General features: G+C 36.5%; 2 protein-coding genes across 2 annotated transcripts; one reads left to right on the forward strand and one right to left on the reverse strand.

Annotated features, from left to right (window-relative positions):
- The first annotated feature begins 8,298 nt into the window (after positions 1-8,298).
- LOC113310067 (replication stress response regulator SDE2-like) lies at positions 8,299-11,104 on the forward strand. Its single transcript, XM_026558621.1, has 3 exons — positions 8,299-8,962; positions 9,201-9,720; positions 10,762-11,104. The coding sequence occupies exons 1-3, from the start codon at positions 8,337-8,339 to the stop codon at positions 10,906-10,908; spliced, it is 1,293 nt and encodes a 430-aa protein (XP_026414406.1). The 5' UTR covers positions 8,299-8,336; the 3' UTR covers positions 10,909-11,104.
- On the reverse strand, positions 11,058-11,961 carry LOC113310068 (embryo-specific protein ATS3A-like). Its single transcript, XM_026558622.1, has 2 exons — positions 11,604-11,961; positions 11,058-11,467 (listed from the first exon to the last, which is right to left on the reverse strand). The coding sequence occupies exons 1-2, from the start codon at positions 11,901-11,903 to the stop codon at positions 11,192-11,194; spliced, it is 576 nt and encodes a 191-aa protein (XP_026414407.1). The 5' UTR covers positions 11,904-11,961; the 3' UTR covers positions 11,058-11,191.
- Between the last annotated feature and the right edge of the window lie 10,523 nt (positions 11,962-22,484).

Below are 22,484 nucleotides of genomic sequence, written 5' to 3' on the forward strand. Positions count from 1 at the left end.
CTAACCTTAACACGTATTCACTTACCTCGTCCTCGTCGTCTTCACTTACCTATTCATCCATCGATAAAATCATTTGTTGGTTCACAAACGAGACATATGAAGCTTTCCAAAGGTCAATTTTCGTCCCCTAGTTTTCACACCAATCCATCGAGTAATTTTGTTCGAATCCCAGCCAAAAGGATAAAGTAAACAATGTCGATAACGGGAAACCGGGTCTAAGTTTGAGGCCGATAAAGTGACATCCTTGAACAAATGTAATAAAAAGTCTTCTATCTTTCATATTCTCATGGAAAGGTTTTGTTGGAGGGCACGTAAGAAAACCATGCAATTGAAAGTCTCTGCTATTAAAAACCCACGAATTGGCATTTGCATCCAATATTCTCTTGTGATGAAGGAATCCCCATGCAAACACTCTTTGAACCTAATATGCTCCTCTAGCACCCCTTGGGTTCCTCCTGGACCAGATCTCATCATTATCTTGTATAAGAGACAATATAACCGCAATGTCTGTAACTATCGATGCCTCATATACTTGATTTATTCCATTGCTACTCCGTCTTCTTCACTTATTCAAAAGGTCTTAATTGTTACACCATGACTTGATAACCACGAACTCATCTCCCTTGACGTCTTCCATGGTTATAATGTGCTCAGTAATTATTTCAGGTAATTCCTCTATGTAGTTATCATATATCATATTGGGACGCCACAAATACTTGCCATCTTTATCCCTTTTAGGTCCTTTCCTTTTACCCACCGCATGTAGGGTCGTTTTTTTCTTCTTTATCATGATTTGTTTTCCTGTTTCTTGTGAATGATACATCATACTCTTGAGTTTAACGTCTCTTTGATTATCAGTTTGGTTACTTTTTTCGTCTTTATCCTTACTTGGCTGACCACGGTTCCTAGAATCATTAACTTCTCTCTTTTTTATCACATTATCTATTTTTGTCTTTTCCTTTTCGTACTTTGCATCATGATACTCAACTTCCGATGGATCTGTTTGGGTATCCAATGCCTTGGCGACTTTTATTTGATTATTTCCTGTCAAATAAGTACTTTGCCTACCTTTCGGATTCCCATTTTCCGGTTACAAAATATTTTCCCATAATTTATATTCCAAATCTCTTCATCGGGATCTTCAGTGGGGAGAGGTTCAAAACTCAACTGTTTCCAAAAACTATAATATTCTCAAAAGGTATAATACCATCGCTATTTGGTGGCGACACAGAAGTACCATAAATTCATTCATTTTACAAAAACACACTTTATGTGGTTGATTAACGTCCCAGTCTTTCATCGACTTTACTTCAATCATGAATTTGTCAATGCACTAATACGCGACCATGTAAGTTAATCCCTCGACCTAGGGATCATCCTTATGGGTTTTTTGTTTGAACAATAAGTTTTTTAGAATGTCGTTTTAATTATTACAATATCATCTTTGAAATACTTTTCCATCGAGTCAAACACTATCACAAGCGTGTCAAATCGCTCAAAAAGTTCTTCTTCAATCGAAAGTGAACTAACTTTACCAAACTTGTAGATTGTTTGCCGAAGTGTTTGTATTGGTTTGTATATGCATGCAAAAAAAAAAAAAAAATCTTTGTGATTATCTGAGAATTATTTACGCAAATAGGTAATGACACTTGGGTATTCGGTGCTCCTATGTGCAATAAATTCCCCAAATTTTTCCCGATACACATATTCGATGATTGACCATGTCAAAGTATACCATTCGTTGGAGAAACAAACCCATAACCTTTCATTCTCAATAATCCTTCATAAATTCCTCATTTTTCTTTTCTTTTACTTCATCCGGTAGTGTCATAATATTCTCTAAGTCTTTCGACTTAAGCGGTTGAATTATAGGTTAACATTTTTTCCTAACGTTGTTCCATATATGAAACATACGAAGAAAATTATGGGCGTCCGGGAATACCTTACTAATAGCATACATCAATGTTTACTCTTGGTCGGTTGCCATCATCTTAGAAAGAGAATCCTCCATGAAAATTAACTTACTTGTTGTAACCCCCAAATATAACACTCTTTCGTCTCGTCTTTCAAAAAACAAAAGGCCATCGTGAATGGTGCCTTAGTTGACACATGCCTCACTATGTTCAACAACGACGTCTCATATTTGTCGGTCTTCTACGTGCAATCCATTATAAGAACTTGTGGAAATCATAGATCTAATTGAATGCAATTCGTCTCATATTCCATGAAATGAATTGCTTGCCTTTATTAGATTTATTGTTTCTCCAAAATGTTGTTGAGTCGAGTTCGTCATAAATACGGTTGAGTTTGGAATTTTGAAGTTGATCACATGGTGCACTGGAATTGTGTTGGTGACATTCCATCTGTATACTTCTGACATATTGATGGGTCTCCACCTAGTCAGTATGGACTTCATATTTTCATTGAGAGTAGAAAAATGAACTTTTTTGCTTCTTCCTACAAAGAAAGGTAGCCCTAAGTATTTTTTTCCAGGATACATGTATTCATCTTCTTTTACAATAAATAATTGTTGATGGTGGTTTTTAGTTTAGGGCGAAAACCGTAAAAGTTTGTCTACCTGACCCGACATCAGAGGTAGTAGACCTTGATATGTTTATATTCCTGTATGTGTATAACTATATTTATGAGCTTCGCCCGGATAAATTCAGAAAATATATGTATATATAAACAAATTGTATTTACTGAAAAATTCAGTATCTGCATATATGAAAATTATCATAATAATAATGTGAAAAGACGAGGGTACCCAAATACACCACAATCTTTAATATATCCACCTATAAGTCATCTTACCGAAAGAGATTGTCTATGGACAAATTTGAGACAATAGGAAAAATCGGTATTCACACTTGGTGTGATCGTCCATGGATACGAGATAGAGACAATACGACGATCAAATTACTTGATAATAGGTTCGGACTTAACCAAACTCTATAGAATCACTATCAAGTAAAGCGGAGTTAACGTTTGTGTAGTTTACTTTAAATTATAATAACAACAATTATAATTACGGAAAGAAAAAGTAAATGACACGACAAGATTTTGTTAACGAGGAAACCGTAAATACAGAGAAAAACCCCTGGACCTAGTCCAGAATTGAATACTCTCAGAATTAATCCGATATACAAAATCTAAACCAACTTCGTATACTTGAGACCAACCATCTAACCCTAGTTCACTTAGTTTCCTCAATATCCCTGCGCTTACGACTTTCAATGAGTGCACGCACTGGAACAATTCCATTGGATCGTATTCCAAACAATAAAGGAACAACAAATCTGTTTGGTAACAACTCTATTGATTCTTTAAGATAAGATATCTCAAATCATATGCAAAGGCTCTTCCGTTTAAGCTAATAAACTCCTTTGCCTGGTTAGATCAATCCAATCTTTATTACCTAAGTAATAAGATTCGGATTTGTAACAATCAAAATAGATCTTAAAAGAACTATTATGTGTTACCGATCTCACGCAACTAATCAATCGAATAAATCCGATTCTAGTTGGATCCCAGCCGATCAAGGTTTGTGCAACACAAATATATAAGAAATCAATAAGAAATCTTATTTTTCTTCAAATCTTCTTTAATCTTCAAATAAACCTGCACAACACCACTTCAATCTCTTGTGATCAATCACGTACAGAACAGAGTCTGTTAAAAATGGATTGTCACAAAATGCCTTTAGATCTACAGACGGTTCTAAAGATCCCGTCGGCACTTCGATCTAGTTTGAGTGAATCTTATATCAAAAGAGAATATTCTCAAAAATAAACAAACTAGGTGCAATCAAAGTTCAACAAACGTTAGTCAATCAAATCGAATCGAAAACTAAATTATCTAGTTTCCCACTAACGGTACTCGTAGAGCTTCTTGATCCATAAAAGTCTTTAAACGAGCGGTCGTAAGAGATTTTTCCTAATTAGTGTGCTTTCCTCTCCGATTAGACGGCTCCACCAGAAACAACAAAAAGATGAAGTTTGCCTGGCTCTTAGGATAGTTTGCTAGAAATTCAAACTTGGGTATTTATAGACCAAAGATGTTTGGACACCAAGGAATTTCCAAGACCGAAAGTATTCTCAAGATATGCAAGAAATGCCCATTCGTTTTCATGATTCCAGGAAATGCTTTGTCCAAAATTTTCCGAAAGCTCTCAATAGAAAATCTCCAATTAGTAAATGCACATTACTAATTTTTATTCTCTAGAGATATGCATTTAATTTCTGGTAATTAAAGCATATAAAACTAACAACCTTAATTAAAAGATTCTTAATTTATTTCGGAACAAGATCTCCTAGAGTAATAAGGAATATATTTGAACAATAACAGATAAGAGTTACTGATCGTGTTCAAAGTATGTTGACACATTTTCTTTATAAATCCTCTTTCATATTTACAATCTTGGAATCGATTATACCACACTTCCAAACAAGTTTAGAATTGGTTCATCTGTATTCCAAGACAAGTATGGGTTTACGGTTCTACCAATCATAGGGATCGGTTATATTTTAATATGGAACACTTGTAATCGGTCACACAAGTTACCAAGACTGGTCACATCAGTTACCAAGATCGGTTACATCAATTCCCAGGACTGGTTACCATATACACATGGTATTGCTTGTGATCGGTCACACCAGTCACTAGGATCGGTTACACCAACTACTAGGACCGGTTACACCAATTACACAACTCTTTTGTGAACGGTCATACCAATTACTAGGATCGGTCACACCGAGTACAAATATCGATCATACCATCTCATGTGATTATTTAGGATCGGTTACACTAATTAATAAAAAATAGTCATACCAAATCATAAGTCAGACATTGTGATTAGTTATACCAAGATACATAAAAAAGTTACGATCGGTTCTACCATCTCACACATATTGGTAATCCAAAGATATGCAATGAATAACAATACCAATAAGCCTAGCGTTTTCCCTTTCGATTCATAAAACAAGTTCATGAATATACTTCCTTTAAAAAAATGTAAAACATTGGTTCCTAGGATAAAATCTTCACTTTACCCATTCACATAATCACAAGAACATTCATAAGATTATGTCGATGTTATATCTACGAAGTTCAAAAGATAAGCGTCATACTTCGTAGTCTAATTCCTTAACACTATGATCATATGATCATGTCTTATTACTAGAGTAAAATATTCATTCACAACTTCGCAGTTATGTTTTCAATATATCACGACTTGAAAGATACGTTAGGAATGAAATATTTCAAGTCAATATTACTAACCTCAAGAGGAAGGATGATGTCTTCGTTGTAGTTCGTTACTTCTGCACGTTCTTCAGGTTTTCGAGTAATACTTGTATGTCTCAATAATCCTAGACTTTCTAGTCTAAACTATACGAAGTTGTCTCTAGTATATAATCAAGCGACTCTTAGATGAGTTTTGATTCACTAAATGACAATCAAACTTGACATACCAACACTTGGTGGGTTCAACCGAGATATGCTCTAACATAATGCATATTGCAATATTCCCAGGCATTCTATAATTTTATCGTATTGAAACTCAAGCTCCTAGATGAATTATTCACTATCATAGAGCCTAATGAGTATTTACTTTATGTTGTGTTCCCAGTTGAACCCTTAATGATGACATGACATGACGATTAATGATTCACTCTTAGTTGAGTAGCATGAATCTCCCGAGGTGTCTGAATTAAGATATGCATGAAGGTACATGCGCAAGCTGTGTCAACAAGACCAGAGCTGCGCTACTCGCAAGAGTAAAAAATTAGTAATTTTATGTCAACATATAAAATTCACCTAAATTGATTAATTTTGTTCCAATACAAAAAATTCAACTTTAATCTAATTTTGTGTCAATCCCCAAAAAGTTAGGTTTTTTGCCCTAAAATGGAGCCTGCACGATATCTCGATCCCTATTGGTCGAGACTAAACACAGCAATCTAGGAAATTGGCTCATCATATAGCTAATAGGAATAAAACCCTAAAAGGAGTTGGAAAAATAAAGAAACGGGGGACCGTGACTGATTAGGTCAGTCACGGGTGGAGCACGGCAGTGCCACTTGGCCGGTCGGTTTACCCTAACTCATGCCCCCATGGCCGACCGGATTTGCTCCATATTGGCCTCCAAGTGCCCCTCTTTACCGTCGGCCAATCACATTTCTCCTAGCCTACAAGCTCCGCTTTAAATTGTTAGTGGAAGTAGGCTAGTCGAAGCGCTTATATTTCTCAAGAAAATAGATCTTGGTCGCCCAAGTCAGTCGCAACTTTATCACGACCACACGACTTGGACGGCTCCATTAACTAATCTAAACTCTTACAAGCTCGGCAAATATGATGTCGTTATGATGACCGACCACCCACCTATTTCCTCGACCAATCATATCGCTCCTAGCTTAACTGCTTCAAATCATTGGCCAAAGTAGGCTAGTCGAACAACGTCTTTACATAAAGAATTAAATCTTGGCCGTCCAAGTCAGTCACAGAATGATCACGACCATACGACTTGGCCGGTCAATGTAACAAGCTTGGCTCCTCCTGGAATAACCGAGCAAGTTCCATGATAACTACATGCAAATCAGGACGCTCCTAGCCTACAAGCTCCGCTTTAAATCTCGACCAAAATAGGCTAGTCGAGATGCTTATAAAGGTCTTAATTAGGTCAACGAAGACCAAAAACTATCGCAAATCATCTCAGCCGTCCAACTTAGACGGCTGGTTTGGACGACCTAGATCCAACTTCGGGTGACCAACGAGGTATCGTGATGGCCACCTCCCATCCTTCTTCTTAACGGACCAATCATGATATTCGTAGCCTACACGAGCAACCATCAATGGCCGGCCATAGGAGGGTGTTCGCGCCACTTCTTTAACCATAAAATCCGCGACTAATTCAGGCAGGCTTTATACAACGATGCTTTGTCTGCATCGAATATTTTGAGCTGCTTGCTTCGCATGCATCGTCTGCAAACGATATCTTTAGGGTATCGATCTTATAAATAATTTAATTATTATAATTAACCTAAAAGCTCCATATATTATTTTCGAGTACTACTCACGATCTGACTTGTCACTTATGACCACCTGCTGCCTAGCTTGCACGTGATTGGTCAAAATATTTCTCTACTTATAGATTTTATATACAAGGCTCACGACATATGTTAGTTGATGAATAATCACGTACTCATTATTCCACTATTCATGACCACTTCTCACATGTCATGGTGGTAGGACCGCTCAACAACTACCACGCCTCTTATTACTAGTCGTAACACGACTTGCTCCATGACATGTGGACTTTACCATACAAACAGGCACGCCTTAGTCATGCAAATCACGACTAAGAGCCAGTCTCTACCAAAATACTCGAGATATCAAACATGTCACAAACTGGGGGATGTTCATCAGGGTATTAGTCTGGCGTTTTACAACATGCGGTGTGCAACACCATCCAGTCCTACCTTCATAGTAGGGGCACGGTTTTACCATCTTCACACGATCTCCACTACTTCACTAATCCAAATAACTCCTACTTATTACGAGATCAAGGTGTTCGACTATGACTCGATATAAATAGATTTTCAATCTATTCAATGAAAAAGAAACATAAAATTTCCAGAGAACACAGAGAACTTACAACTTCCATTTTCTACAAGCCAACTCCATTTTTCTGAGATAAGTCATAAACAGTCACATCTGGCGGAGCCTATTTCTATGATCTCAACACCTTCTCTACTTCCCTCCCCAAGATCAACCTTTCTCCTTTATTTTGTGACAGAGGCAAGACCGGAACGACATTTTCTTGGTTTAGGCCAGAATTGTACAAATTGATTTCTCGAATCTAAAGTATTCATGTGCAGTACATTTGTTTAGGGTTTAGACTCGTTTCTCATCAACCTATCAAGTTTTACTCTTTTCTCCAAAACCAGTTTTTACCCTCTTAAAATAATTAATGACGGTTTAGTTACTATGAAAAAGAATCCGACACGAGGCTTTTGGATTTACCAATGGGTGATCCTGTCTTGTCTTACATGACAACCCCTCCGTTAGAATTGAAACCCCATATGTCAGCTTTTCAGTGAAATGAAATGGTCAAGGGGTGCTTTGGCCCTTGGCCCGCCCAACAACTGCCCAATTAGCTGCTCTAGTCAGGTCTGGGGTGGACCTAAAAACGAGGGCTAACTAGTATGAGACTCTATTTAATAAGGACTAAACTTTAGTAATTTTGTAATGGGAGGATGTAATCCAAAATTTCTCCAACTATATATAAACTAATCCGATCCCCAAAAAGAAGAAAAAATCTTTCTCCAGTTGAATCAATGGAGGCTTACAACGTATTGGTAAAGCTCTTAGATGGCGAAACAGCAACCTTAAAATTCACAACCCCCACGATATCAGGTGAATCAATAAAAACCCATCTTCACAAAATAACCAATATCCCCCAAAATCAACAGAGATTGATCACAGGTACTAAACAAATTCATGATGAAACCCTAATCAAAATATCTGATAAAGATGGCACCTTTTTCACAATCAATCTACTTGGTCGCCTTCTTGGTGGTAAAGGAGGGTTCGGTTCTCTATTGCGTGGTGCAGGAACAAAAGCTGGGCAGAAGAAAACTGATAATTTTGATGCTTGTAGAGATATGAGTGGAAGAAGATTAAGACATGTTAATGCTGAGAAGAAGTTAGAGGAATGGAAAGCTGAAGAAGAAGAGAGGAAGTTGGAGAAAGTTGCTGAGGATTTTCTGAAAAAGAAAGGGAAAGAGTTGAAGAAAACTGGGAATAAGGGAGATGACAAATATATTGAGAAGTATAGACAGGATTCGGAGAAATGTATGGAAGGTGTTGAAAATGCTGTCAGGGATGCGTTTAAAAATTTAGGAGAGGCTAAAAGGAAGAGCATTCCCACTACTGGGAATTCAGAAAAGCGTTTGAAGTTATGGTATGTATTTCTTTAGGGTTTGCTTGAAATGTGTTTGTTTCTTTGTTTCATAGAAATTTGATTGATTGTCTGTAGATTGTGAATGCAATTGATACTAGGCGGTGGGTGGTGGTCTATGCAGACCTAAATATCCACCAACCACTACCCAATACCATCACCGCCATTGAAATTGGAGGTGGTGTTCTTGTTGAAATTGTCTAGCCTTTAGGATTTGATGGAACATTTGTTGATTTTGTAGGTCGGTGGAAGAAGATGAGGACGACTCAGATAGCAGTGATGATGAAGGTGATGAAAAATCTGAGGTTCTTGATGATGGAAGTCATGAAGGTAAGTTAAAGGATGGTGAAGGTAGTTCTGGTTCTGGTTCAGTGGAGAATTCTGGCGGTGAATTATCTTCTCCTGGAGGTTCAACAGAGAATAACAGGGAATGTTTTGAAGTGGGGCAAGGATCTGGAAACAATGATGAAATTGATGGGTTTATGGGTCCAGAGTTAGGAAGTCGTCAGGATATCGTTCCTGAAGCTGAGACTGTTCATCTCGAAGGAAATGGATCTGTTGGAACTGAATCTGAAAGTGATAATCAGACAGTTGGTCAGAGTGCCAATGCGAACTTGGAGATTAGGGATGAGTTGGCAGGACACTCTCTTGTTGATGAAGTGAACGGTTCTGTTGAAGAAGCAGCAGTTGCGAGTGAGAAGAGCTCTGATTTGGAGAAGCCATTGAATTTTGATGACTTTAACTCTGCTGCAGACATGGAGGTATGTTCACGAATCACTATCCCTTATTGATGTCAATTTTCTTTTGTAATTTTAGAAAATACACCAAATAGTTTTCTTTTGATAAGTTAGCGATATAAAATGTCTCTTGAGCTGGACTTCATGAACTTGCTAATGCCCACCTAAGGGTAGAGACAAAGAGATCAGAGAGTAGGGAAACTCGATGAAGTGGATAGAAGGACAGTAGGAGCTTCTTTTACTAAGCTCACTAACGAAAACTAGTTGCAATGCATGCCATAAACTCTTTAGGATTATCATCGCTCCCATTATCCCATATGACCTGGCTTCGGTCCGCACGTAATCTGTCTTGTGGTTTTCTTTGGCATGGGAAGTAGGCCTTGCTATTTGTAATGTACTTGTCAAGGCTGATCCTATGAATGAGGGGCTCCTCATGTATATGGATTCTATGGAATAGAGATTGACATAGTCGAGAAATTGACCGTGTGGTAACTGCCCCCTCTAGTATCTGTTCCTACAAATTTATAGATAAGCATAGATAAGCGTATGTTTATGGATTTGAGCTAAAGGAGGAAATGGTTTGTGCAACATACTGATGGCATCTTTGTCTATTACAGTACTATCACTCTTGGTGTGGTACTTAGTTCCCTTTTGTTCCCCAATGTGATTATTCGTCGTATTTTCCTTTTTGTAACAAGCCATCATGTCTATATTATATTAAACTTCAGAATTCAAAATAATGGTCATTGATCTGACACAGAACAGTTCTTTTGAAAATCCAGTTTACTAGATTACTGTGAACCTAACATAAGTAATTACTGCTAAAATTTATCTTCTAACACCATCTACGTCTAAAGCAAATTTTATATGTTCACATAAGTGATATCGACCAGAATTGGTTGTAAGAACATTTTCTTTGTAAGTTAGGAAATTTATATGCTTGCAGTTCTTCAGAGTCTAGGGTCTTTGATTGTTCGCTTTAGGTATTAATAAAAATGTAGCATTGTAGTGAAACATCTGTTTCTGTTTCTCATTGTGATGTATTTGTTTTTGGTTGATATACAGGTTCTTGGTATGGAGAGGTTAAAAGCAGAATTACAAGCACATGGACTGAAATGTGGGGGTGCCTTACAAGAACGCGCTTCTAGGCTTTTCCTACTCAAGACCACACCCGTAGATAAACTGCCTAAGAAGCTGTTGGCAAAGAAATAGATTTACTAATTCACTGTTCTGTTTCTTCCTTCATGATGTAAAGATAATCGGGCATGAGCCCGTCAGTGTATTGTGTTGTTTCTTTCTTCATGAGTCCATGATATGGAACTGGAACAATGTGTTAGTAACTGTTTGGTGTATTAGAACGCTGGCCGGAATGTCCACTTTATGGAACATATTTTTCGAATTGCAGTAATCTAGAATCCAATTTACAAGTCTGCCAAAGAGGAAAGTACTAGTAATCAAATAAGTCCGAAATAAATATAGTGTTTTACTACTTCCATTACATAGCAGCGGTGACTCCATCACCGTTTTGATTATTACAGAAATTGAAGCCATACCAAACTCCATAAGGAACAAAAACATTGAAGTTAAATGTGGAAATCCTTGAGCCAGGAGCGTAGATCTTCACATTCTCTGGTTTCCAGCCATCAGATCCTACCCTGTATAGATACAGGTGACAGATTCTATACGTACATGGTCCAGATAAGTGATATGTATCAGTTGAACATATCTCGAAGGCTCTTGAAGATGGATCATCTAGTCTTGGTGCATAAACCTAATTCAACAAAATCACAAATAAATCCAAATCAAATTAAAAATATACCCCATTGTTAAATTTTACTTCAAAAAAACAAATCATTTTTTTTTAAAACCCTAGAAAACAAAGGGAATAGATTTTCAAAGAAACGAACCTGGTTTCCGTAAGCATCACCAAAGGCAAGACTGATCTGGTCTCTAGTGAAACTTGTTGAAGAACAACTAGTTTTGATTGCTACAGTATACGAACAAGCATTGGCATCTGCGGCTGCTGCTGTTGTTGAAATTGCTTGATTAGGGTTATTAACACTTTGAATCTGGAATGATGGAAACTGTTGAGGTTCTGAACTGACGATGGTAATGGATTCTTCGGCTTGACATTCATGAGAATTGATGATTAAGAAAAAGACTACAGCAGAGAAGACAAGAGGGAGAATTGGTTTGTTGTTCACCATTGTTGTGTTTCTCTGAAAAGCCTCTCTTTCTGTGATTGTGATCAAGGTTTGGGAATTAGTCTTTTGTGTGTACGAACCTACATAATAAATAGCTGCCTGGGCCAAGTCTTTGATGTTGTTGCGGTAACTACAAGTACGGTGCTACCAACTCCACGTGTTATTGTTGTCCTTGTATGTACCTGGTGGCATATGCTGCCAGGCAAAACTTGTTCGACCATAGTGTTAACCATCATGGTTCAGCTGAGTACTGATTTTACTTCGTATCGAAGTCTGAACTTCCTCATGCTATTTTGGGCCTAAAAGGTTCAATTGAGGAGTTCTTTGTGCAAGTACAAAAATCACCATCGACCCGTGGCATGCAATTAGAGCCGAAGCAACATACAACACTATAACGGTATACACTGCTCAACATCTAGAATACTTAATAACTAAGCTAAGGCCGATATAGTACTCCTTCACTTTCAAAAACATAGACTTATTTTATGTGTAAATCGTACATGAAACAAACCTATTCTTTGAAAATGAAGTAGTAATAGACTTGTCACTTTTCCTAATAAAAATAGTGTTAAGATCGGTTAATGAGGGTTAAATTTTTGGACTTCTTTTCTAAAGAAAAAGAAGTTTTTCCGTGTTATTAATTGATAGAATAGAGCCATATCCTCCGTAAGAGAGTTCTGGTACACTATTACATTGCCGTTCTAGTTCTGAATATTTAAATAAGTTAGGATAGTTCCAAAATTTCCATCTTTCCAAACATGCGTAATTGCATATTTGTTACAAAACATGTCCAAATTTGTTGCCCAAATAACATTTGTTCTCACTACTAATAAAGTCCTAAACTAATAAGTTTATATCAAATTTGTTTTTTTTCCAAAGTCTTCACTGATTTTGTATCTTTGATGTCTAGATTTGGCATATATCCCTATCAGTAACAAAAGAGGCTGAGAATCACTTCTTGATATGGTACAGCGGAAACGATTTAGAATAAACCGACACGCGGAGAATCCATTCCGGTAAACAGGACCCAAATATGATAATCAACTCCAATCCAGGAGCAAAGTAACATGTAAACAATCAATGATGATCAATCTCTCGAAGAGGAGAAAACATGGTTTTAACCCAAATGGTATTTTCAATAAGCGAGCTAATCCAAGCTAAAGATAAAGTTACAATGCAAAGGTTATATATAGCCGGTAACATAAAACCTAGGAAATCTTAACATTCCTAAACTAGCCTAAGAGAATATATTATTCTCATAACACAAGATAAACCTAAATAAGAAAGTAATTATCCTAATAATTAAAATAGTAAAATTAAGTAATATCCAAGATATCGGTAAATCTTAGAATATGCTTGACCAACCAAAGACACATCCCGTATCAGGCTCCCCTATTGTGACGAAACTCCTCTCGATTTTATGCTCGATATGACAAACTGAAGAGAGAAATTTGGAGCTGCCACTAGTTAGATGACCTGATCTTGAATTGTGCATCGGAATCACTAACCAGCCCGCAAATATATTCAAGTTTACTGCCTTCATTATATGCATGTACAAATACTTCGTCCGGTGTCTCTTTTTCCCTCCTTTACAATGTATGAACTCACATGAGACCTTCCAAGCTAGGTATAAACGGCATCCAACTGAATTGGTGTACATAAACATAGACATTGGATCTTCATATGGACAAATATGATTTGAAACTAAAAAGTCATCCTCATAAGAAACGGTATCCTCAAGTAACTTTTGTTTGCATGTTGTCTCACACCCACTAGAGTCTACGTCTGCTGCTTCTTCCATTGTCTTAGGACGTGGTATAAATTTTACCGTTGTGCTTCCCCATATAAATTTATACGATTTGTCCCATCTCTTCCGAGTTGCACCAACAGTGAGTAACCAAGGATTACCTAGCACGATATCGCTTAAATCCATGTCAACCACTTCACACAGAATTGAGTCAGAATAGATCTTACCAAACGATAGCGGAAACCTGCAGACACCAATGCAAGTAATTTCTCCTCCGTAATTGAACCATTCGATCTGATACGAATGGGCATACCATTCCATTTCGAGACCCATTGTTTGTACCATTTTTATCGATATCAAGTTTTCTTCGCAACTGCAATCTACTATGAAATGGCATATTCTACCACTAATTGTTCCACCAAACTTAGGTAGCTTAATATAAAGTTCTCCCATCAGTAACAACAAGTTTGATGCGTGGGGTTTAGGTGAGTAACATAATTATTTGGACTTGCACGTTAAATCAAACACAAAACAAAACTCAGCAACTTAGTTCTCGTTCCACTTTTAGCCGAGAAGACTTGTTTCTCCCACGAAGCTATCATAATTAGGGTTTCACGAATATCAAAATTGACAGTAGATGAAATATAGAATACTCACCAAACTGAATTCCAGACTTTTGATGATGGTGCACATAACAAAAAATCTTCACTGCCCCCTTTTCTCTTTCTCCCTTTATCACAAACTGTGATATAAGAAGCAACCGTGATAGAAACGACTTTTTTTTATATAAAATACCTAGATTGCACAGGACTCCTTAACTGATTATTCTAGGTAAAACCCACAGTTGAACATCACAGGAAAAACATGCTCTGTTAACCACCTGATATGGCACAACGGAAATGATTTAGAATAAACTGACACGCGGGGAATCCATTCCGGTAAACAAGACCCAAATATGATAATCAACTTCAATCCATGAGCAAAGTAACAGATAAACGATCAATGATTATCAATCTCTCGAAGAGAAGAAAACATGGTTTTAACCCAAATGATATTTTCAATAAACGAGCTAATCCAAGTTGAAGATAAAGTTGTAATGCAAAGGCTATATATATCCGGTAACATAAAACCTAGGAAATCTTAACATTCCTAAACTAGCCTAAGAGAATATATGATTCTCATAACACAAGATAAACCTAAATAAGAAAGTAATTATCCTAATAATTAAAATAGTAAAATTAAGAGATATCCAAGATATCAGTAAATCTTGGAATATACTTGACCAACCAAAGATACGTCCCGTATCACTTCTGAAAGTTATCAAACGGTCGCTCCAATTTGTTGCCCATTGAAAGGCTGCTTCTGCTCCAACTTTGTCTAGTTCTTCTCTAGTTGTACGGTCAACATGCAACCCTTTAGCTTCTCTAATGATTCGTACATGATCACACAACGTTAGATAAATTCTTGCTTTTGTTGTGAATGCATCATTGTTAGAGTAATGTCTATTATGTGTTCCATATTTTTAGGTTGTCCTTGTCTATGTTAGGTTGTAATCTGAAGTGCGTTGTCATTCTTAGGATTATAATAAAAACTCAGCATTATGTAGTAGTATTCATTGTCTTGTAGCCATCAATATACTTGATGATATTGTTTGATGTTATGACACTGTTTTCACTCTCTTTCTTAAAAGATTTCCAAATGTGCCAAATAATAATGCTACAATATACTTGCCAGTCTATATCATAGACCCCTTTATCGGGTTTTCAAAAAAATCATTCATCCAACCATGAAAAATGTTGGTTCCATTAGTAATGAATTGCTTATCAAAATTAAAGCGCATCTAGACTTGTGTGACAGAGTTACAATCAAAGAAAAGATGAATTGGAGTTTCTTGCCCCTCAATATAGAGCTTACAAGTGGTGTCTATACCTGGTATAATTGCTGCAATTCTCATGCTATTTAGAAGAGTAGCATGGGATGTTTTCCAAATAAATTTTTTGAGAGATGAAGTTGTATCCATATACTCCATGTCTTGTTCCATGTTTGATGTATAGTTTATGTTGAGTTTATTTTGTTATAATGGGAGTTCACCAAGAATATACCTTTCTTAGTTAGAGTTCACTGAGCATTGTCTTCCTTGTCTGTATTAGGAATTGTTATTTTCTTTATCTTATCAATTGTTTGAGTATCAAAGCACTTAGCCATCTTATCTAAGTCCAATATGTTATTTGCACTAATCAGGTTACTCATTTTGGTTAGACCATAACTCATAAACAATACTTCTTTGTTTGGTTAATTCCAATTAATAATCCTTTCCAAATCCAGCATTATATATTTTGGTGATACTATTTATGCAAAGAATATCAGTGTTTGGGTAGCATTTAGCTTTGAGTATGGTAGCACAAAGAGAGTTTGGTTTCTTTTTCAAACTTCAACTCATCTAGCTACCATGGCTACGCTAAAGTTTTTAACATTTTTAAGTCCCAACCCCCCTTCGTCCATAGATTTACAAACAAAATCTCATTTTTTAAGACAAACACCCTTCTTTTCTTTTTCATGAAGACCTTTTTCGTTTTTTCTCCACCTATAATTCCTGTGGATTTTAGTTATATTGTTACAAATCTGGTATCCTAAAACATTTCATTTGATAAACATATAAAGAGGTCGTGACATCTTTATCATGACAATTTTCCCGGATGTATTTAATTGAGCTCGTTTCCAATTGAGCATCGTATTCTTCAGTTTGTCTAACAATGATTCAAAATATGTGGCTTTAGATCTATTAGTGAAAAGGAGTGAGCCTAGATATTTTTCATTTAGGGGTATTGCAATGACTCATAGAATCTCCGTAACTCTATGTCTGATGTTACTTTCTATCTTTAGGCTGAAAAACACCCAAGAATTATTTAGGTTGATAAGTTGACATGAAGCTTCACCAAATTTTCTAAAAAATTTTACCAGATTGTCACAGGTTTCTTGATTCACTTTGCAAAACAAGAGACAATTGTCTACGAATAATAAATGAATAAGAGATGGAGCTTGGTGAATAACTTAAGTTCCTGTTATGGGTCGTGTTTTTCTGCAGGAGTGATTGTTCGAGAAAGTGCTTCCATTTTTTCATGAATGGAGATCTACCACCCTTGTAATGATAACCCATTACATAATAAACTTACCTACTCTTTATTATGTGGATACAAGCTTGGTTGAACCATATAAAAGCATATGTGTCATTTATACTTGTTCACTTACTATCGTTTCACGTACATGTATATTATTTTACTAGCAAAGACGCAGGCGCAATGCGAGTGCTGTTTCAATTCATAACCTGTAAAACATATCGTGAATATGAGTCATCTTCATAACCAAGTGAAGTAAGTTATGTAGTTTGGAGAAGAACCCTAAGTGAAGTAAGATGTGCAATTTGAAGTAGAAGCCTAATTTGTGAAGTAAGATGTGCAATTTGAAAAACTGATTAAGTCGCGCAACCTTGTTTGAGAGGGAGGAAAGAGATGGGTCATTTACGACCTTGTTTGAGAGGGATGAAAGAGATGTTGTTTGAGAGATGAAAAAGCTGAGTCGTTTACGGAAACAAATAGTGCGAAAAATGAAATCGAGAAAATAATGGTCAGTGAGATCCAAAGCTGACACTATTAAGTCTACCTGCATATTCACCCTTAACACTCCTTAATTATTATCTTCCAAACCTTGGATTTTTAATTTTAAGGTTTCACAATCAGAAGTTACATTGGTAATAAGAAAAATCTTCACCAAAAAAAAAAGGATTCACTTGAAAAGGGACTTTGTATTGTTATAGTGAGATTGCTTCTATAAACATCTATGATACTTGTTTGTTAACTACGAACCTTAACTAAATCTACTAGTTGGGTTTTTAACAGTTTCTCTTTAAAATCATGCCTGATCACGCAGAAATGGAGTTCTAATTTTAAAATGACATTTTCTCTACGATTAGGAAAACAAATAACATATGTATGTATACAAAAACATGTATGGAAAACTTGCCGGTGGGAAGCAAAAAGATTACATCGAAAGGGCCAGAAAATGGGGTTGAGTACATACACATAACAAACAAATATAAGGCAAAAACTCATCATCTCTTAAGTAACCTACATAATAAACTGACCCAATTTTTTATATATTTTTTCCATAGAAATATGTTTCAAAGTTTTCTTGTGTTGTCTCCGTGAAAAATCTAGAATTCACCCCCTAGTTTGTGATTAAATTTTTACAAAGAGCATAAGAGATATTGATACCCATATCGATTCATTATATTTTCGACTCACTATTGGTAATGTGGTAGCACTAAGTCAAACACGACTAGCAAAATATGATGCAAAGAAAACTATTATAACAATCACAATGGATTTCCAGTCATAACCAACTCACTTAATAGGTCACGTAACCGAATTAAAGTGTGGTTGCATCTCTTTTGGAGGGTGGCTCAACAATTAGAGATGAGTTTTTCAGTCTACTAATGATATGAAAAACATGATAACAGATTAATATTTTCTTAAAGAGATACTTTTAAGCAAGAGCCAAACAGACAGTTCTTACCTTTTCTAATTGTTGTTTTCATCCAAGGGAAAAGATGAAAAACAACACTTAGGGTTATTACAGTGAGCAATACGTCACCCCAGGTGGGCGGTTGGGTGGATGTTTAAGAAGAAAGAAAATTTTGAAAGGCTTCTCATTCTCAAGATCCCTCCCCTTTCATTGAGAATTAAAATAATGGTCAGAAGTTTTACCTAAGGACTTTGTTTGTTTCTTTATGTTTCGAAGATTGTCTCTCAAGACATGGGTAAGACCTAGAAGATAATTCACAACTTTATTCATCTCCTTTGACTGATCTGTCTCTTTCAGTCTCTAAATTTCTTTTATCTTCTTACCAATTTCCAATCTACTTTAGGACATGATTTGGGAAGAGAATTTTGTCTCATGGAGTAGTTGTCAGTGCTTGAAAAATAGTTCCTAAGTGCTCTGTTCCTCATGGCATAATAATTTTCAACATGGCCCTATTCTTTAAATAAGGAATATTGAGGCATAAGTCTCATGTTTTTAAAATTGGATTGATTATCCTTCACAATAGAATTAAAGGAATTTAGCTGATAATCGTGCTTAGAAGATTGTTGTTGATAAGTCCTGTGAGATTTTCTCAATTTAGGGTGATTCTTGAATAAACTTTTCTCATTAAAATTGGACTTAAGATCATGTATAAGCTTACTTTTTGAAGAGATCCAGCTGACTTTCCATACTCTCAACCTTTTTAATGAGTTGTTCCTTTTCCGGAAGAAATCTTGAATTTTGGTTGAATAAAGATATTATTTTGAGCGAATCTCATATCGCAAGAGATTAATTTGTTCTTCTAGAAAAACCTGAGAACATTGTGGATTGTCAATGCCGTTAGGATTGTTAACATGGTTGTCATCAAAATAGTTAATACTGCTTGCCTTATAAAAGAGTAAATATCCTCTGGAAAATAATCTAGAACAACCATATATGCTTTGGATCTCTTGCAATATTCTTACTTGATTATTCAGAAATGAAATGTCCAAAATCAAGGCACTTCATATATTGAGGAAAACTTCGCTGATCTGAACCTTGTTGTTTTCCTGAACGTTCGAGTAAGAAAATATATGTTTAAGAGACCTTTTTTCCGCTATCTAAGAGTTTTTTTTAAACTGTTGTGAGAACAATGACAGAATAGAACTTAAGATAGCCTTACATTCTTTATATAATGACTCATTACAGAGAGTGACATGCATAGGCGTTTTCTGGAGTGACAACAGAGTTGTAGATTTTGAGATTATTAGGTCTTATGTGCAGTTCGTGATCAAAGATCTTCAATTTTCCAACAAGATCACGTCTAGAAAGAGTTGAAATATGGTTTCCTTCTGTGATGTCATGTTCTTAGACTCATATCAAGGTGGAAACAATCTCATAATTTTTAGGACGATATCCTTTTCAGAAATAGCCTTACCTAACACGTGGAAGCATTCAATATTTTGAACAAATGAATCTTCACAAGCTATACGAAGATTTTCTCAGTCAGAAGTTAGGTTAGCCTTGCTTCCTTTTCTGAGTTATTTCATTCAAATACGGTTGCTAAGATATTCCAAGCTTCTTTCAACTTATCACATTTAGACAGGCGATGTTGAAGATCTTGGCTTATGTCATGGATAATAGCATTCAGTCCATCGAAATTATGATTTTAAGTATTGATTTCATCTGCGACATAATTAACCATATATTTGGCATAGGGTACATCGTCGAGATAAAGTTTTATACATCTAACTTGGAAAACAAAATTGAGATAACAAAACTTGTGTGTTCGACCGAGCAGTGCTCTAATACTCTCACTTTTGAGATGAACCATGATGATGCAATTTCAGTTCTGCGCCAACATGCCCTACATAGGAAACACAAGCTTGAGATGAAGCTTCATATCATTCAATGACGTATCTTTGAGCATGCATGCTAAAAATGAGTGTGTTACAACAAACATATCCCAAATCCTTATATGTAAATTTTTTGTTAAGTTATGTATAGGGAAGGAAGTTGATGATGCTTACTTAATGAAACATCACTTACTCACTTGCCCCTAGCATCAGCTGTCTTCTTACAGCACAGCTGATCACAGGCTTGTTGTTCAAGAAGCTATCTATCACCCTAAGACAGTTAAACACAGCCAATCAAATGGACTGAATTCTTAGCTACCATCATTCTTTCACCCCTAGAATCAGTTGTCTTCTTACAGCACAACTGATCACAGATGCATTCATTCAAGTAGATAGTATCAGTCCTATGACATTTAAGCACTACAAGAACAATTAACATGATCTGAACTAACAATGAACACAAACAAACATCTAACACATTACATGATACATTTAACAGGCATTGACAATTAACATAACAGAAGACAAGCAATTAACAGAACAAAGCAAACACAAGCACATTTAACTGAAACATGAACATTTAACAGAAATTAGATGAAATTGAATTTAACAGGACATGAAAGTCCTGGATGTTGGCTATTCCAAGCATGACTATTACAACATACCCACAGTCTTATATATACCCACAACACATTAGGGTTCTACAAAAAAAATTCCCAAACTGACAGAGCTAGGGTTGGTGAATTCTTACCTAATTTGATGTAGCAACATCAAATTGAACGCAACCCATTACTCTACTTGTCCTTCTCTACCTCTCCATGCCTTCAATTTCACTCTAGCTCAACCCAATTTACCTATTTCACACTTTAGGGTTTCGGTTGAAAATGTGTGAAATAAGTGAATTAGATGGACTAGGGGGATGGGAACAATGATGGGTTATCATTGTTTGACGTGGTGACAGAGGTGGGTGGCGGAGCAGGTGGTGACAGAGGTGGAGAAGGTGGTGGCAGGACATGGTTGCAGGGAGATGGTTCTGCAGAGGGGTGGGTGGAGGAGAAGGTCGACTGGTTGGGAGAAGGGGTTGTTTGGTTAGGTGGATGGTGCTCGGTCACTAGGGTGTGAGGCGGGTGTATCTAGTTTTGATGTTCTGTGACTCTGAGCTGCGAGATGCGAAGATGGTTGGTAGATCGGACGGTGATGCGGAGGCAAGCGATGAGAGACCGTTGGATTATATGATACAACAAAATCAACGATGCCAGATGGAGTTAGGTGTTGTAGTGTTAGGCGGAGATATCAAACTTTGATGAACAGCAAGGGAGCGACCGTTGGATTCAACTACCATCTAATCTGAAGGCTTGGAATTTCAGCGCTGTGGTGCTCGGCAGAGACTTCAGATTTTGATGCTCTATGAAGGAGCGACCATCGGATGCTTCTGGGAACTGATCTGACGGCTGAGAACGGAGGCGCTTTTGTGTGTAGAAAATGAGGTTGTGCGCACCATTCTTCGCGGCTTCCTTGCGTAATTTCTCCCGGCTTTTCACTACTTTTCTGCTCTTTTCGCTCCGCGACTCATCCGAACTTTATTTATTACCTAAAAATGCAAAATTAATTAATAAAAATATTTATTCTTGAAAACAATGAAAATACAGAATATGGGATAAAATGTAGAATTACTGCACAAAAGATGAGTTAAAATGCCAACAAAAAGGGATAAATATATACAATATTTGGCACTCATCAAATACCCCCAAACCTGAATTTTACTTGTCCTCAAGTAAAACAAAACTAAGGAAATCCTAACTATACCACTGTCGCTGGTCTCTCGAATGCATTTAGCGTATGCACTAAGCCTTTTAAACCACTAAGTGTCCCTAGTGGACGAGTTGAAGTCTCGTGAAGGTTTACCAGAGGTGTGCCTACAAAACCTAAGGACAAAATATGAGCTCAGATTCCATCAAACGTGACATGTGCAAAACAGTTTAAGCTCACAGCAAAATGGAGATGTCAATCTAGCTATCGAAGGCACAATCCTAGCACTGATAACAATTAAGGACATGTGATAAGAGTGTAAAGTGTATCTACACATGTGTAAAGAAAGATCTGAAGTCATGACTACTAATCACCAAGAGATAGTTTCTCAGGCTAAGAACTGAGGTCGAAATCTAGCTAGCTGTCCGGACTTTACGAGAATTGTGAATGAGTTGGAGGTATTTCACAATTTCTCGCGTTGTACATCAATGGCATACACCCTCCTTGCTTATTACAACGAAACACAAAAGATAACTATTTACATGACTCTTATTTACATTGACAAATCTCTTTTTATTTTTGGAACAAGAGATGATGGAATTGAGAAATACTTGATTTTTTTGGATTTTTCTGATATATACATCGATTTTTTTTTTTTTTTTTTTTTTTTTTTTT

This window comes from Papaver somniferum, chromosome 9, assembly GCF_003573695.1.
Source record: "Papaver somniferum cultivar HN1 chromosome 9, ASM357369v1, whole genome shotgun sequence".
Classification (NCBI taxonomy): Eukaryota; Viridiplantae; Streptophyta; class Magnoliopsida; order Ranunculales; family Papaveraceae; genus Papaver; species Papaver somniferum.

Excerpts from the sequence above, each read along its gene's own strand:
- LOC113310068 (XM_026558622.1), bottom strand. The coding sequence starts at position 11,903 with ATGGTGAACAACAAACCAATTCTCCCTCTTGTCTTCTCTGCTGTAGTC. Across the intron at positions 11,468-11,603 it reads GTGATGCTTACGGAAACCAG|GTTTATGCACCAAGACTAGA; the intron begins GTTCGTTTCTTT and ends TTGTTGAATTAG.
- LOC113310067 (XM_026558621.1), top strand. The coding sequence starts at position 8,337 with ATGGAGGCTTACAACGTATTGGTAAAGCTCTTAGATGGCGAAACAGCA. Across the intron at positions 8,963-9,200 it reads GAAAAGCGTTTGAAGTTATG|GTCGGTGGAAGAAGATGAGG; the intron begins GTATGTATTTCT and ends TTGATTTTGTAG. Across the intron at positions 9,721-10,761 it reads ACTCTGCTGCAGACATGGAG|GTTCTTGGTATGGAGAGGTT; the intron begins GTATGTTCACGA and ends GTTGATATACAG.